This window comes from Muntiacus reevesi, chromosome 3 (assembly GCF_963930625.1).
Source record: "Muntiacus reevesi chromosome 3, mMunRee1.1, whole genome shotgun sequence".
Taxonomy (NCBI): domain Eukaryota; kingdom Metazoa; phylum Chordata; class Mammalia; order Artiodactyla; family Cervidae; genus Muntiacus; species Muntiacus reevesi.
In genome coordinates this window covers 168,157,358-168,174,538 of record NC_089251.1, presented here as the reverse complement: position 1 = coordinate 168,174,538, position 17,181 = coordinate 168,157,358, and the positions used below count along the sequence as shown (strand labels likewise).

General features: G+C 42.5%; 1 protein-coding gene across 9 annotated transcripts in view; it reads left to right on the top strand.

Annotated features, from left to right (window-relative positions):
• The first annotated feature begins 9,843 nt into the window (after positions 1–9,843).
• SCAF8 (SR-related CTD associated factor 8) overlaps positions 9,844–17,181 on the top strand; it is a 208,354-nt gene continuing 201,016 nt past the window's right edge. For 7 of the 9 annotated variants that reach the window (XR_010662458.1, XR_010662459.1, XR_010662460.1 and 4 more), the window contains exon 1: positions 10,278–10,439. Coding sequence is in view for 6 of the 9 variants with exons in the window: in XM_065931071.1 (XP_065787143.1) it covers positions 10,410–10,439 (30 nt within the window). In the remaining 3 variants the exon portion in view is untranslated. Of the gene's footprint in view, positions 9,992–10,277; positions 10,440–16,305; positions 16,368–17,181 lie in introns of those variants that run through there. The other 2 variants (XM_065931076.1, XM_065931075.1) reach the window with 2 other exon arrangements.

Genomic DNA, 17,181 nt, shown 5'->3' with positions numbered 1-17,181 from the left:
GGAAACAAATACATTTATCTGTCTTATGAAATCATTTAAAGGATCTCCTTGACCTTGAGGAAGGACCAATCTTTCAGAGAGGACTTGTGTTTCCTTCTCCTAGTTGTTTCGGGCCACTACTAGCCCGGGAATGCTTCAAACTACATTAAGGGCTTAAGGTAATGTGGTTTGAGCAGCAAATCCATGTAAAGGCTAGGCTAGGTTATGCTTTCCACTATTTTCTCTCCCTTTTTATATTTTGGCTGCACCATATGGCATTCAGGATCTTAGTTCTCCAACCAGGGATGGAACCTGGGCTCACTGTATGGAAAGCGTGGAGTCTCAACCACTGGACACCAGGGAAGTCCCTCCCCTCTCTTCTTGCTCTGTTAGACAAGGAAAAATTTCTCAGAGTCCCTGGGAGGAGACAGAGACATGAATTTACTTCTGTTTCACCCTAATTCTGAGTTATCACCCTCTGTGGGTTCAGTTAAGTGTAAAGAGACTCTCCTCTTTCTAAGTGTAAAGGGACCCTTCTCTTGGACTTTTCAACTTGGGGGCCACCCAGTGTTGATTTCTGCCCCTTCCACCCCAGAAGCCTGTCAAAATCCAAAGTTCAAGTTTGCCCAGAATAGAAAATCACCCAAGGCAAAAGCAATTTCAAGGTTCTCTCTGGTTCTCACTTTCTTTAAGCCTCGTCCTATTTTCAGTGCTTTCCAAGTTTTTCTTATCTTTTCTTACCTTTCTTTTAACCAGCATTCACTGTGGTTTTTAGTAATGGGGCTGATCTGAATAACCTAGTCCAAAATATTCCTGGGCACCTGTTAAAATTTTGTTTCTTCTGAATCTGTCAATTCCACCATCTAAACTTTTGGCTGGTCTGATTTTACTGTCTTGTCTTTCTGTTGGCTCCCATTCTTGATGTTTTGTTTTCCTGTTCATTTAATTATCATCTCATTTGTAAAAGACTTTATTAAATTTGTTACAATATTGCTTCTATGTTTTGGTTTTATTTCTTTTATTTATTTTTTTGGTTACAAGGTATGTGGGATCTTAGTTTCCCAACCAGGAATCAAAGCCGCAATCCCTGCATTGGAAGGCAAAATCTTCTGGACCACTGGATCATCGGAAAAGTCCCTATAGTCTTATCTTCAATAAACCTTTATTTGTCAAACTTCTTTGAAGGTTACCTTGATGTCACTTCCCTGTAGAAAAAAACAATTGCAGTTGTGTTTTCAGTTGCCTGGAGGTAGGCCAACACAATCCCAATTTAAAACAACTCCTTTGCTTGAGGTTTTTCACATTATCCAGGTATTATGCATTAGACCACAAACATGCAAGAAGTTTGACTTGTGGTTATACATTCTCAGGGGAATTTTTTCCCTCTTTACTCAGTTCCTGTTGATACAGATACAGGAATGTCTGTGCTTCTTCCTCCTCCCTATAACTTTGTATAGTTATCAAAATCAAAGCTTACTGACACTAGGGATTGGCAAAGTTCTACCATTACAGTGCTCGTTTGCTTTCTAACTACGATGGTGTGAAACTAGAAATTGATTATATAAAAAAAACTGGAAAATTCGTTAAGTATGTGGAGATCAAACAACATGCTGTTGCACAACCAATGGGTCACTATGTTTTATGTCTGAAACATATAAAATTGTACATCAACTGTTTCACAGTTTATATATATACACATGCAAAGAATACTAAAAAATAAAAAGAAGGAAATCCTGTTATTTGCAACAACATGGATGACCTTGGGGGACACTATGAAGTGAAATAACCTAGACGTAGAAACAAATATTACGAATCTTACTTATGTGTGGAATTTTTTTTTTTTTTTAAAGTTAAACTCACAGTAAAAGAGAGCAGAATGGTTATTACCAAAGGCTGGGGGTTGGGGGAGAGGGGAGATGTTGATCAAAGGATACAAACTTTTATTTTTTGGATACAAACTCTTAGTTACAAAAATGAACAGGTTCTGGAGATAGCATGATGACTGTGGATAATGATAGTGTAATGTATACTTGAAATTTGCTGAGACTAAATCTCAGTTATTTCCATTTCTCAAAAAAAGTGGTTACTATGAGAAGTGATGGATATGTTAATTAGCCTGATGGTGGTATGCATTTCACAATGTACATCTAAACATCACCTTGAAACTTTAAATATATATAATTTTAATTTGTCAATCATGTCTCAAGCTGGGGTGCAGGAGAGACCCTATTTCCACATACAGCCACACTCTGAAGTACTGGGGGTTAGGGCTTCACATATGGATTTTGGGGAGACACAATACAGTGTATACCACCACCCAAAATTGATTTTTAAAAACTGATTTGAAGGGCTTCCCCTGTGGCTCTGCCTGCCAATGCAGGAGACATGGGTTCAACCTTTGATCCTTGAAGATCCTACATGCTTGCTGAACAACTAAGGCCATGTGCTACAACTATTGAGTCTGTGCTCTAGAGCCTGGGAACCTCCACTACTGAACACACAGGCTGCAACTACTGAAGCCTGTTCACCTAGAGCCCATGCCCTGCAGCAAGAGAAGCCGCCACAATAAGCCCACACACGGCAACTACAGGGCCGCCCCACTGCTTGTGGCTAGAGAAAAGCCCATGCAGCAAGGGAGACCCGGCACAGCCAAGATCAACTAAAGACTTTTTTTTTTTTACAGTGCCTTGAAACTTTTGGATTTAGATTAAAATCTATACAAATTAATACATAAGGAATAAAGTCAAATCTTCGGAAAGCCACGGTTTTGCTTGTCTTATTATAAACTTTGAATTTAGCCAAAAGATCTCAGCACAAAACCAAAAGAGGTATCAGAGAGATGTTTGCAGTGTTTATTCAATATAGTATAGGGAAAAGGAAAACTGAAGCCAGGGTATAATCCAGGGGGAAGAATATAAAAGTTCTAGTCACTAAAATTTTATTTTTTACAACTTAATAATTCAAAGCAACTGTCAGATTATTAGTTTCCCAGTACCTTGGTGTAGAAGACTTTGCCCTGAATAGCTGATGTGAGAATTCTAGTCACTTGAATGAGATAAATGAAACAGCAAATTAATACACTTGCATGCTGTGGGGCATACATCATTGTCTTATGTTTGGTTGTTGTTGGTTTGTCCATGAGACTCTGATCTAATCTGGATGAATTAAATTGGGTTACTAATCCATCAACAGATGAGGAATACAATGGTCACAAGATATTGTCACTATGTGAAGCATTATTTGGACAGCCACCTTGATGCCACTTGCCCTCAATTTATAACAGCTATTTCTACCAGGAAGTTAAACCGAGTCTAGGAAAGTAAGGAAATGCCTTCTGGGTGATACAACCTCTTTAATCACACCCCGAGTCTTCTCTCAATTCTATTGCAACAAGATAATTTGGTCTCCTTTTCAATGATCTGAAATGAATGAAAATTCCTATAGTCAGAAAATTCCTGTCATTTCACAATAGCTGCATAAACCTTTAAGGCACGCAGAACAGCTCCTTCTCACCATCAACTTGAAGTAGTGTTCATTTGGAAAGTCTGGGGAAACACTAAAGGTTGTGTATGTGGGTTGGGCAAATATATTGGGTCAGGAGTGTGTGTGTAACAAGAAAAGATTCATCATGAATGAGAAAAAGACACGGATCTGTTGGTTTACTCATTGAGGAGAAAATGTTAAGCTTAAATCAATATTCAAATTTCAAAGCCTGAAAATCTAGAGTTTTTTTTTTTTTAATCTTTGACCACTATTACTGACAATGTGTGATGTTTTACCTTTAGCTGTTTGAAGAACCACTTTTTTAATGGACAATAAAACACACCTGCCAAACTCAAAATTTCTAAAAATGAAACTGGTAGAAGTAAAATATTTACTATGTACCTTTAACATCTTATGATTCTTTCAGGAAATATACTTGGTTTCAGTATCAAGTTTGGTGAGTTATTTTGGGTCCATTCAAAATAATAAGATTGGGAATTCCCTGTGGTCCAGTAGTTAGGGCTTCCTGTTTTCACTGTTTTGGGTCTGGGTTCAGTCCCTGCTTGGGAATAAGATTCCACAAGCTGCATGGCTTGGCCAAAAATAATAAAATAAAATTAAATGTATGTGTGTGTGTTAAGTCTGCTCTGTCATTTCTGGCTCTTTGCGACCTCATGGACTGTAGCCCACCAGGTTCCTCTGTCCATGAGATTTCCATTTCCTTCTCCAAAGGATCGTCCCAACCTGGTTCGATCCAGGGATTGAACCTGACTCTACAGCATTGGAGAGATTCTTTACCGTCTGAGCCACCAAGGAAGCCCAAAAGATACAAATTACTGAATTACTGAAATGGGGCAAAAATATTTTTGAAAAAACCTTTGCAAACTCAGCACCCTAATATAACTATTTTTGTATCTTTTTTCAATCTTTGCATATATATTCTTAAAACTAAAATACATTATCAATTTGATTTACATTCCTTTGTATTTAATAGTCTAACATATGCATTTACCCTTTCCTGTATTTCTAATCTTTTCCTAACCATTAAAATATTTTAAAAATTGTAATCAAATAGACATAATATAGTATTTATCATTTTAACTATTTTTAAGTGTACAGTCCTGTAACACTAAATATAAATACTTCATACTCTTGTGCAACCATCATCACCATTCATTTCCAGAACTTATGTCATCTTCCCAAAATGAATTCTATGCCCATTGAATGGTAGCTCCCCATTTCTCCTCCCCTGGAAACCACCATTCTACTTTCTGCCTTTAGGAATTTGACTATTCTAGGTACCACACGTAAGCGGAATCATACAATATTTGCCTTTAAATGAAATAAGCAAGAGGCAAATATTGTATGATTCCAACTTACATGGGGTACCTAGAATAGTCTTCAAGTTTCATTCATGTTGTAGTATACATCAACATTCCTTCCATTTTAAGGCTTACTGATATTCCATTGTATGCATATACCCTAGTCTGCTTTGTTTGTAGAAATGTATATATTTGCATAAATGTATCTGTCAACAGGGGCTTTCCTGGTGGCTCAGCTGCAGAGAATCCACCTGCCAATGCAGGAGACTTGGGTTTGATCCCTGGGTTGGGAAGATCCCCTGGAGAAGGAAATGCCAGCACTCTCCAGTGTTCTTGCCTGGAAAATCCCTAGAAGAGAGGAGACTGGTGGGCTACAGACTGGCTGCAAAAGAGTCGGACACAGCTTAGCAACTAAACAGCATCTGTCAGTGGACACTTGGGGTGCCACCACCTTTTCAGTTCTTTTGGATGGATACCAGAAGTAGAATAGCTGGAGCATATGCCAATTCTATTCAAATTTTCAGGAACCATCCTATTGTTTCTCACAGTCTAATCATTTTATTGGCTGTATAATATTTCATTTTCTTTCCAAGTCCTAATACTAAACCACTCCACAAGTGTTTCCCGAGAAATCTCAAGGTTTCATTTTCTCTGTTGGATGGACATTGGTTCTGGCTTAGACAATGCTTCAGGCTTTTTTGCCCCAGTTTAAAAATAACCCATAGACACACATTATTACTGAAACGGAGCAGGACCCTATGGTTCTTGCCCCCACCAGCCCCCCGCCCCAGCCCAGTGTCCTCCGCCTGTCTGTCATCTGCGGAGACTTTAGTCAAAGAATATGTTTGATCAGAGAAATGAGAACATGCAAAACAAAACCAAAAAAAACCCCAGAAAAACTGTCAAAGACCAAATAATAATAATGTAGTCATTTCAGTTCAGTCGCTCAGTTGTGTCCGACTCTTTGCGACCCCGTGGACTGCAGCACACCAGGCCTCCCTGTCCATCACCAATTCCCGGAGTTGACTCACACTCATGCCCATTGAGTTGGTGATGCCATCCAACCATCTCATCCTCTGTCATCCCCTTCTCCTCCTGCCTTCAATCTTTCCCAGCATCAGGGGCTTTTAGCACAGTCAAAGACCTTTAGGTCCTTCTCAAGGGCTATCAATAATATTGTGAGCCATAGCCAGTGAGCTGTCTTAAAAGCGACCCCCGTCCCCACCCTGCAAGGGTGGAGACGTTAACTACACGATGATCAGGCTGCACCTGCGACATAAGCTGCCACAGTTCCAAGAACTGGCCTCAAGGACATGGAAACAAACTGACCCTGGAACTGAAGAATTAACTGTACAATCAAGATGAGGCTGGTCAGACCACCAATGATCAATCTGAAGATGACTGTCAGGGCTGACTGTGCTGTCTCTGCATGGAGCCCACCCCAACCCCCAACCCTGGTGAGAAAAGCTCTTGCGCAACTGACTGTCAGTGCAGAGAGTTGGCCTTTGGACAAACGCCTGCCCTCCCTACTGGTTGCCGGTATCTGAAATAAAGCAAATCTTCCACCAATCTGGCCTGCTTACTGGCAGCTGTCCCCCACCTTCTAGGAACATTACCTCTGATAGTTGATAACTGTTTTTGCTTACTGCCACCTCAAAATGACTCTTCTCAAGGACATGCCCCATTGATGGGAGTAAATTCTCTTTAGCCTGACTTTTGCTTTCCCATGTGGGGGCCGCCAGCAAATATTTAAACTTGAATCAATTAGCTGCTAAGTCACTTCAATCGTGTCCGACTCTGTGAGACCCCAAAGACGGCAGCCCACCAGGATCCCCCGTCCCTGGGATTCTCCAGGCAAGAACACTGGAGTGGGTTGCCATTTCTTTCTCCAATGCATGAAAATGAAAAAGTGAAAGTGAAGTCACTTAGTTGTGTCTGACTCTTAGTGACCCCATGGACTGCAGCCTACCAGGCTCCTCCGTCCATGGGATTTTCCAGGCAAGCGTACTGGAGTAGGTTACCATTGTCTTAAGTGAAATAAAATTAAAAACTCATTTTCTCAGTTGTGCCTGACATATTTCAAGTGTATGACAGTCACAAGGAGCCTGTGCTACTGAATTGGGCATGACGGATACAGAACATGTCCACCATCTCAGCTCTATGGTGAGCGCTGCTCCAGACTGTTTTTGACTCTGACCACTTCATTACAGCTGAATTAGAGCCTATGAGTTACTCCCCCAAATGATTAAATCCTAGGAGAAAGGTCAATGATAAACACATTCGGAAGAAAACACCATAAACTCTGGAATGTGAGTTTCATAATTCACCATTGGGAATACCTCTTCCAGTGGCTGGACTACCCCTGCCCGCTGTTTCCCAAGTCAAGTCTTCTTCAGAATATGAATTCTTGGTCTTAAAGTTTGTTACTGACGGTCACCTAATCCAAGCTGGGTCAATCCAGTTCCTTACTTTTCCCTTAAGGTATTTGGAACTGGGAGAGGCTGTCAGTCAGGTGGTCCTCTAGCCGTTTAGAACTATAAATTCAGGAGAAACAGTCATATCCTACTATGTAAAACTGAGGTGCATATAGCAACAGAAAGAAAGCTCAAGCAGGTAAGTGGAGATGAAACTGCTTTGGGCTTTCTTAATTCTGGGTCCAGGTTCCTTCCTTAAGACCATCTACACCCTTGACTTTGGGTTACAGGAGAAAAGTTTGCATCCTAACAGTGAATTCATTAATGCTTAAGCTAGCTCCAGTGGGCTTATTACCTGGGACTCAGACTCCTAATATACATGTATACATACACTACACACATGGGCGCTGACATACAACACAGAGGTGTGTGTAGTTGTATACAAACTTTGCATTAAGTCATTGCACTGGGACCCCAGACTACTATTCCTCTTGTTTAACTTCCTTCTCACTAAAAGTGTGCTTAAGTTGTCTTCTGTTTTTTTTTTTTTTTTTTTTTAATTCTTTTCCTTCCTTTGATAAAAATATGCCTTCTGCAATTCTGGGTATAGAAGCTTTAGGAAATCAAGTCCTGTACTACTTTTAATGATGGATTTAAATCTTTTTTTTTTTAATGTAATTCTTTAGCTTGTATTGCACCTTAATCTCTCAGGCCTAAGTAATTCAGTCAACATTCATCAACGACTGAATCAATAATCCCTCATAGGCCAGAGCAGCAAATGGTGAGTGTTAGGATCCCGCAGGACTAGAAATGAGTGGGTACCTCCGCAAGTCCCAGCATGCTACTGCAGATGAATTGATTAGCAGAAACATCCTCTGGCAGGAGGAAAGAGGATGAGGAGTCAGCTAGGAAAGAAAATCCATGTAAATCCATGGCTGATTCATGTCAGTGTATGGCAAAAACCACTACAATATTGTAAAGTAATTAGCCTCCAACTAATAAAAATAAATGGAAAAAAAAAGGGGTTTGAATAACCAAAAAAAAAAAAAAAAAGAACAGAGCAACAGCACCCCAGAGGGCAAAGGCACACCCCGTGTCCTAGGCAGGAAAGCGCTCAGTGTGGTCAAGGAACAAAGACCAGAGTGGCAGGAGGAGAGAGCAGGGAGAAAAGTAGTGTGAGCTGACAGGTAGGGCCTTTAGTCCAAGGTAACCGGTTAAGATAAAACCGGGAAAGTCTTAAAAAAGATTTTAAAAAGGGAGTGAGCTGATCTGATTTGTGTCTTAAAAAAGAATTACCCATTCTGGCTAGTCTGGAGAAGGAAGGATAGGGACCAGTTTAGGAGGCTACTGTAGTTGTTGGCAAGAGATCACAAACGGCTTAGCCTATGAGGATGGGAGGCAAAAGGAGCTCTGGGAGGTACCTGAGATTTTTCAAGGTGGAAACATAAGCTCTTACGAAGTTTTCCATTTTACCTTCTAAGTAGCCAGCAGCCATATTAAAGCTGTCAATGAAGACGACTCATAAAAACTATTAGGCCCTACCAAGTTAAGAAGGGTCTGTCTTCCTGTTTCACAAGGCTCTGCGCTCAGCTCTTACCTCGATTCCAATAATCCTCTAGGGAAAAATCCCGCAGTCATCTATCTCCCTTTCCTTTGATGAGCAGCAATTGCTGAAAAACGACTCCCAGCAAAACGACAGTGGTGTCTGGGGTTCATTGATACACACCTAACTTTTCATTTAAATGCTCACTTTTAATTTGGTATTGGTTATCTTACATCGCATCAAGTGACAGAGGAGGCATTTTGCTAGCAGCATCTCCTACTTCATCTAGAAAAACTGTATTCACCATCTGATTCTCAGCAACCTGGGGAAAAATTCCTTTAGAATAATTCACCGTTTCCAGAGGACGGGTGCCCTTTCGCCTAAGCAGATCTCGTGCGTTCTGGGCACCGCTTCCCGCCGCGCAGACAAATGCACTCATTGTCTGCACCACGCCAGCCCCCCCCCCCCCCCCCCGGATTTTATGCAGCTTGCATTTCCTGCACCAAGAAGCTTGGCTGCAGGCGTGCTTCCCTCGTTCCCCTGCTCCCGCCCGAATCCCAAGCTTTTGTTTCTAAAGGTTTTCTCCCGACGCTATTAAAAATGCATGGGCACATCGTTCCCAAATAAATGACCGACTAGGAAGTTTTCTGGCTGTTAACCTCGAGGCCAACGTCCAGTAAAGTTCTGAAAAAAATCAACTAAACCTCGTGTAAAGAGGCCAGTCCCTATGGAAACAACGAAAACGTGGATATTATTGCCTAAACTTGCCGGCAGGGGGATGGGGGCGGGATTTGGGTTTTTTCTTAAGATCAATGCTTCGCAGCGCACCCCCCTCCCCGCCTCCTCCCGCAAGGACGCTCCGAAGGGCTGCAGCCCGCGTTCCCGCAGCGGCGAGGAGGTGGTGTATCGGGGGGACCAGGCCGGGGCGGGGGGGAGAAGGGGGAGTCGAGCTGAGCCCGGCCTCCCGGCGGTGACGCTCTGGCCCGCCCGCGCGCGCGCGCGCGCTCCATGGTTCCGCGCGGCGGCCCGGGCCCGCGCGGTCCCGACGCCAGGGGGCGCGCTGGCCGGCGCCGCGGATCCCCGAGCTGCGCGGCCCGACTCGCGTCCGCCATATTGGATGCCGCAGCCGCCGCTGCCAGCGCTTCCTCCTCCGTCTTCGCGGCGCGCCGCTGGTTCCTACGGGCCCCGAGCGGCGGGGAGGAGAAACAGGAGCCCGCCGGAGGAAAGAGGAAGGAGGGGGTGGAGAGAAGTCGGGGACCGGGGCTAGAGGGTGGAAGCCCGAGACCGAGCGGGGCGGAGAAGAGAAGGCGCCGCGGCCCGGCCCCTCCCCCCCCCCGGCCGCCGCCGACCCGCCCCGGCAGCGCCTCTGTTCCCCGGCCCGGCGCTCCGCCCGCCCTAGCGGCCATGCCGGGGCCTCGCCGCCCCTAAGGGAGAGCCCTTCCCCGCCAGTGCTTGCCTCGCCTTTCCCCTTAGGCCCGGGGGGTCGCAGCGGCCCGGCCCCCACCCCCGTCCCCGCCGCCGCCGGCGCGCCCGCCCCCTCACACCCCCCCACCCTCCTCGCGGCGCCGCCGCCGCCGCCGCCCCCGTCGCCCCCGTCTCGCTCTCCCCACCCAGTGCAGTGGCCGCCGCCTCTTCCGCCGCCGGGCTCCGGGCCTCCGCATCGACAACATGGAGGCCGTGAAAACCTTCAATAGCGAGGTTGGTATTGCAGTCTTGGCCTCCCCTCTCCTCTCCTCTGCTCCTGCCCACGCTCCCCACCCCGACTCCGACCCCCGACCCCCGATCCGGGAAGAGGCCCGCCGCGGGAGGGCTGGGCTCGGGCCCGCAGGGCTTTCTCCGGGGTGGGGCGAGCGGCGGCCTGGCCGTGCCCGTGGGGGAGGGGTGTCTCTCCGTCCCGGCGCCCCTCCCCCGATCCCGGGGTGGTGGTGGGGGCGGGGGAGGTTCCGGTGTCTCCGGCACCTACTCCCGAGTGGCTGCGGGGATGGAGGGGGAGGCCCCCGGTTGGGCCCTCCCCCGGAGGCGCCCGACAGGTCTCTCTGCGGGTCAGTTCCGCCGAGGCCTGGCCCGCCCACCTCTTGTCCTGGGCCTGCGGGATTTTTAACTTGAAGGCCAGGCATCCCTGTTTCAGGCCTTTCCTCGGTCCTTCAGGAGGCAGGCACTGATGGGGGTGGTGAGGGCTGGTGGGGGGTGGAAGTGCTGGAAGAGCACCTCCTGGGATGATCGTCTGTGGGCACATTGCGAGCAGTGTTTGTTTATAACCGAGATATTGTTGGCTAGGTAACCTGCCAACCGGGGACTTAAGCTTAAGGGGATGGTTGGTCGGGAGGCGAGGTTATTTCTGCAAATTTCCCCCTGTCCTTACTCCACCTCCCCCACCCCCTTCTCATCCTCACGACATAAAGCAGGAGAGCTGTGCATGCCCAGAGGAAAGATGCGGGAGAGGCATTTCCCACGGGCTCCTTCACATGTCATACATAAGGCTAGATTTTAACTAAGCAGCTGTCCAGTTTTCACTATTTGATTGAGTTTGCTAGTCTGAAGGGAGACAGGTTTCTATAAAAATAGTCGTGTCCGATTCTGCTATCCCATGTGCTGTAGCCCACCGGGCTCCTCTATCCATAGAATTCTCCAAGCAAGATTACTGGAATAGGTAGTCATTTCCTTTTCCAGGGATCTTCCCCTCTCAGGGATCAAACCCGGATCTCCTGCATTGCAGGCAGCTTCTTTACTGTCTGAGCCACCGGGGATGCCCTAAAATATTTTAAAACCTTTTAAAACTCTAATGTGAATTTACTTTATTAGATTAAACAAACATTTACCAAGTAGATGTCTACACAGCTAGAGTTATCCTTAGATAACTAACATAGAGTTATGCCTTAGATACAAATATTTTAATATGATGTTAATTAGGTTTGCATCAATTTTATGAACTTTTCATGTGGAGGCGCTAATACTCTGTTCAATAGAGTATAATCTAATAGTAATGTCTAAACAATTTTATTTTTCTTTTCTTCTTCCCTCCCTTCCTCCCTTCCATCCTTCCTTCCTCCCTTTGGAGAATTAGCATTTGAGAAACTTAGCAGAGAGGCTAAAAGTTAGATCTAACAATCATGTGAATTAGACTTTCCATAATCAAGCAAATAGCTGTGACAGTTATGTAAAAGAAAGCCTTTTTTTGGAAATGAACACAAGGTTTTCTTTACTGCTTTTTGATACAAATTAGAGTAGTAGACTTGGGAATCTTTTCCATTTTATTTATGAATTTATAGCTGATAATTTGGGTCAAATTATAAAATTTGCTTTGACTCCTTGTCCTTAAAATCTGGAATAAAAAATAAGGATACTGTATGTTCCAATTTATTGATAATTTCACAGCTCTGCAGAGGAGGGGGAAAAACAGGTCTGCGTAGCTTTTTTATTTGCTCGGTGTAGTGCTACAGCCCTAAATAGGTTAAAGTGGTCTTCATTTAAATTATATATAAAAAAGCTTTCTCCTATTACCTTCCAACTGTTTGATTTACCCTAGACCTTTTTGATGGGTGTCTTCTGTTTATCTTGGGGGTTCCTAATATGTACCCTCCATTCCCAGCCCTCCCTGCCATGTGATTAGTACACTGTGGTTGATCACAATGGAGCAGGGAGGAGTAGAAATGTTACAAATGGTTTTTTTATTTTAGTATTGACATTAAGGATAAGGAGCCCAACATTTACATGGCTAGCTTGATGTTTCAGCTCTTTTCTCATCTAATCTTTACAAGAACTTGAGATTTGTAGTGGTATTCCCACTTTAGTTTGTGTAACACTGTCTCCTTTCCCCTTAGATATTTTTTTTCCCCCTTATGTATTTTCAAAGAACCTAAAACATCTTTTAACTCCCTTGTTTACTAGTAGTATGCTCACACTTTACTATGTTTAAAAATGGGGTTGGCGCACAGCACAGCATAGTTATAAAATTGAGGAAGCGAAGTATATTTTGAAGAAGATTCAGAAGAATGTACTTTTTAAGTGAGTTTAAACTCAAAATACGTAATCTTTTTTTTTTTTCTGATTTTTGGAAAAAAGTTTCTGTGACTATGCTTGCTAGTATAGTAAAAATTTGTTGTTGCAAGTTAAGTATATAGTGGGAAATAGTTCAGTAATATTTTTCCATTAACTCATATGTTACAAAGTGAAGAAATAGGAATCTGAATTACAGGATTAGGGACAAAGATGTTTTAGAATGTTTCCTTAAAATTAATTTGGCTTTTAAAGGCATTTATCTTTGGGCTGAGCCCAACAAAACTTTCTCTGGCAAATTTAAAGTTATCTTTGAAGCATTGAAATTGTCAAATGCCACATACTTTATAAGGTAACACAATTTAGCTGTAAGCATAATGTTCAAAATATGAAATGCTTAGCTTTTATGACTTGCTTAAAAAACAAGCGAACATTGGCTTGAAACCAGAAATGTGCCAGGGATTTTTAAAGTTAAGAATATAGGTCTTTAATCTGAAAATTGTGGATAAGTTTCAGTCTGAAAATCTGATCTTATGCATAAGTCTAGGAAGCAGTCCGGAGAAGGCAGTGGCACCCCACTCCAGTCCTCTTGCCTGGAAAATCCCATGGACGGAGGAGCCTGATAGGCTGCCTTCCATGGGGTCGCTAAGAGTCGGACATGACTGAGCGACTTCACTTTCACTTTTCACTTTCATGCATTGGAGAAGGAAATGGCACCCACTCCAGTGTTCTTGCCTGGAGAATCCCAGGGACGGGGGAGCCTGGTGGGCTGCCCTCTGTGGGATCACACACAGTCGGATACGACTGAAGCGACTTAGCAGCAGCAGCAGGAAGCAGTCATGATTGGCATGTCTTCCTGCCTGCCAAACTTCCCTCCCCCTTTTCTCAAAGAGGCTTTATGACCTCCCCATCCCATTTTCACATTCACTGTTGGAGGATCTTTTTTTGTGTGTGGTAAATTCCTCTTAATTATCATCAATTAAGTGAGATTGAGGCTCAGGAATTGATATTTAAGTGCCCTCTGTGCTGGTTTTGTGAGAAAACTTTTAATTTCCAGTCAAGCATCATTGTGATGAAAGTTGAATCCCATGACCACTAATGTCAGTTCTGAAATGATGAAAGAATATTGTCCAGATTGGAATATAGGAGTCCCTAAGGGTCAGTGCTTGACCTGAGCAGTTAATTCCAGAAGAGTTATCATCATTACAAGGTATTGTAGTTGCTGCTGCTCAGAGATGGTGGCATTTACTTGTTATGATAAACGAACCCTCACCTCAGCTGGAAGGGTCTCCTGTTCTTCTCTTTAAATCTGTGGATTCATGTTAGGACCACAATTGATTACTGGAATGCAGCAGTTTTACGTGAGTTGCATATCTGTACTCAGTCCTTAAGAATGCTTCTGTATGGAGGTCAGTATGGTAGGTGTTTTTTCTTTAAAGAAGGAAAATACAAAAGCGGTTCATAACCCCTTTCTTAGAAAATTATAACTTAATTGGCGAGGGCGCTTTAGCAATATAGGAACTCTCAATATGTGGAAAATATAAGAATTCTTAGATTAAGAATATAAGAATCTGTTATGCTAGTGTCCATAAAATTATTGCAGATTAATTTTTGGATTTACCTTGGTTCGTAAATTCTTTACTCATCTGTAGGATCTCTAAATCCTTAGTGTATTTTGTTCTTAGGATCCTTTGGTTGGTTGGACAGCTCAGCCTTTAAACTGCTTCAGGATGTGGACTTTTCCAGAGTCACTCTAACACCCAGTATATTTTCCTCTTCTCTGCCTTGTCTTTACAACAGTAGTGAAATCCCTTCTTTGTCTTATTCCATTTCCAAGTTTGTATCCAGGGTGTTGCCTTACTAGAGGACTTATAATCTTTCCACCAATATCTAGTAGTAGGCATGGGATGGTAGAGGACAGTGGGAAAGGTAGTGGGAATAGCAAAAGCATGTGAAATTTGATTTTATATTTTCCCCGTGCAGTTCAGGAAGGGGAATTTATGTGAAACAGCTATAGAACATTGCCTTTTTCTTTGATTTTCATGTATCAGAGAATGTCTGTCTCTTTCTTTTCTGTTTTTACTTTCCAATGGGAGTTTTGGTTAAGTGTAACAATTAGAAGATTTTTTTGGTTTCTGCTTTGTGAAAATCTCTTAAAGATGTAGCAGACTTGGTGTTAGAAAGGAAGCCCTCACTGCCTTCTCCCTGCCCCAGTGTTTAGGTCAGGGATTCCCAGCCTGGGCTTTGTTCATGTTTTGGGCTGGATAATTGTTTGCTTGAGGAGCTGCCTGTGCATTGCACGATGTTTAGCAGCAGCCCTGGTCTCTGCCCACTAGGTTCCCTTGTTGTGACAACCAGAAATGTCTCCAGATATTACCAGATGTCCTTTGGGGGCCAAAATCGACCATGGTTGAGAATCACTGATTTAGGTCCCCTGTTATACTGTCTTAAAACACTGTTTATCCTTCTAATGATGACTACAGTTTTAAGTAATTAGGAGTAATTTTTCTCACTAGATTATAAGTTCCATGAGGACAGTGACCACATAACTTCACTGCTTCATATCCTTGGTACATATCATAATGCCTTAGTATATGCTAAATAAAGATTTCTCAAATGCATGTATTGATGATATAGTAGGTAGCTGAATGACTTGAACCAAGGCAGTTAACATTTTTGAACATTTGGTTTTCTCCGGTGTAAAATAAATGATTTGAGATTTTTAGGTTTCCTGTTAGTTGGAAGATTCTCTGACTAAATATGAAATTAATACTTTGGAGGACTTAGTGGGTATAAGCATTGTTTTGAGGGTCATTTTATGGAATTGTAGGTTTATAGTAGTTTAGATGGAAAATTTAGAATAAAAACTCTGCTCTCTGCTTAAGATTTTTCTTACTAAGAGGAGAGCAGGGAGGGGACTATTTCATTGAAAGTTTCAGTTAGACTGAATCAGTCCTAAGTTTTATATTGTAATTACACTATTTTCAAGCCCTTTATACCTTGTTTTTTCATTTTAAAACAACATACGGTAAAAAGAAAAAAACACAACATATGGTAAAAGTTTTTTTAATGAATAAAGTTAGAGTACAAGCATAATTGAGGTTGATAGTGATTTGGGGGACTGTATGATTTGAGAATGTTTTTAGTCCGTAATTTTCAGGATTAAGTATAAAATTTTTTTGGCAACATTGAAATTCATGAGATATATATAGTTCAGTCATTTTAATTTTAGGCTAGCAGTGAGTTTGTTACAGTAGTTTTGATTGGCATTTAGGGGCATTAGTATTCCCCAGTCTTTTAAATAGTTGTATTTTATGATCACTTGCTCCTCTTTTTATAGAAGTATAGTTGGCATAGAATTAGTGCTGATACTGCTGCTTGTGCATGAAATTTTAGGTATTTCTTTCTAGGGCCAGTTTTCCTGTTACTGGACAACTGCTAGCTCCTAATGGTATGAGAGAATGTAATCAGCCTTGACCTTGAACGCTGGCTGGGCTCCTGAACTCTTCGGGGAGCTCACTTATCTGGTTCTGTTTTCTCAACATCTTTCTCTGCTCCTTTCTCTCAGGATTGTGCCTCTTCTCCTGCTTGTACAGACTGCTTTCCAGCAGCATGGACACAAGAAGCATAGTAAGATGACTATAACCCACATAAGGCAGGCCCTTTGGAAAATAATTAGGTTTCAGTTGGTAGTGAAATGATGTCTTGATTGTATGGGAAGTGCTTGGGAAGCAGAATGAAGTTGTCACTTAGAATATATTGGTAAGCTTAAAGCAAACATGTAGGGAATGAGTTGAATTTCTTCACAAAAAATAGGTGAAGTGAAAAAAAAGTTGTGCTTAGTAGTGAGCATCAATCATATCTTAAACTCTTGTGCATTTACTTGCATTCTGCTCCACATAATTTTTTGTAAAAAAAAATATTACTTATGTAAGATGAGTAAATTGCAAATTTCTGAATTTGATGGTTGGAAATGAAATACATCTTATATTTTGAGGAAGTTCTTCAAACTATAAGATGGTAACAGATCACTGGCAGATACTCTAGCATTGGAGACACAAGACTAAGTCAGATTTTGGATTTTCTAATTATAGAGGAGCAGATTTTGTTAGAGGTACTATTATAAGAAATGCCCATGAGAAATGTTACCATGACTTCTGATTCCTTGTAGCTCTTTAAGTTTGGTGTTAAACACGATACATTTGGTCACTCTGATTTTGATTTTATGTATTTATTTCATCTTTCTATTTCTGCTGTACCAGTTTCTGATACACCATATTTTAAACTCAAGGAAGAGTATGTAAATATGCTATCTTACTGTAGGTCAGGAGATACATTAGGAACTTTGACATTGCTGTATTTAATTGGAATGGGGAATAGAGATGATTTGTTCATGTTTTTAAAGAGTTTATGGCTTTTAATTCAATGTATGTCAAATTCATTA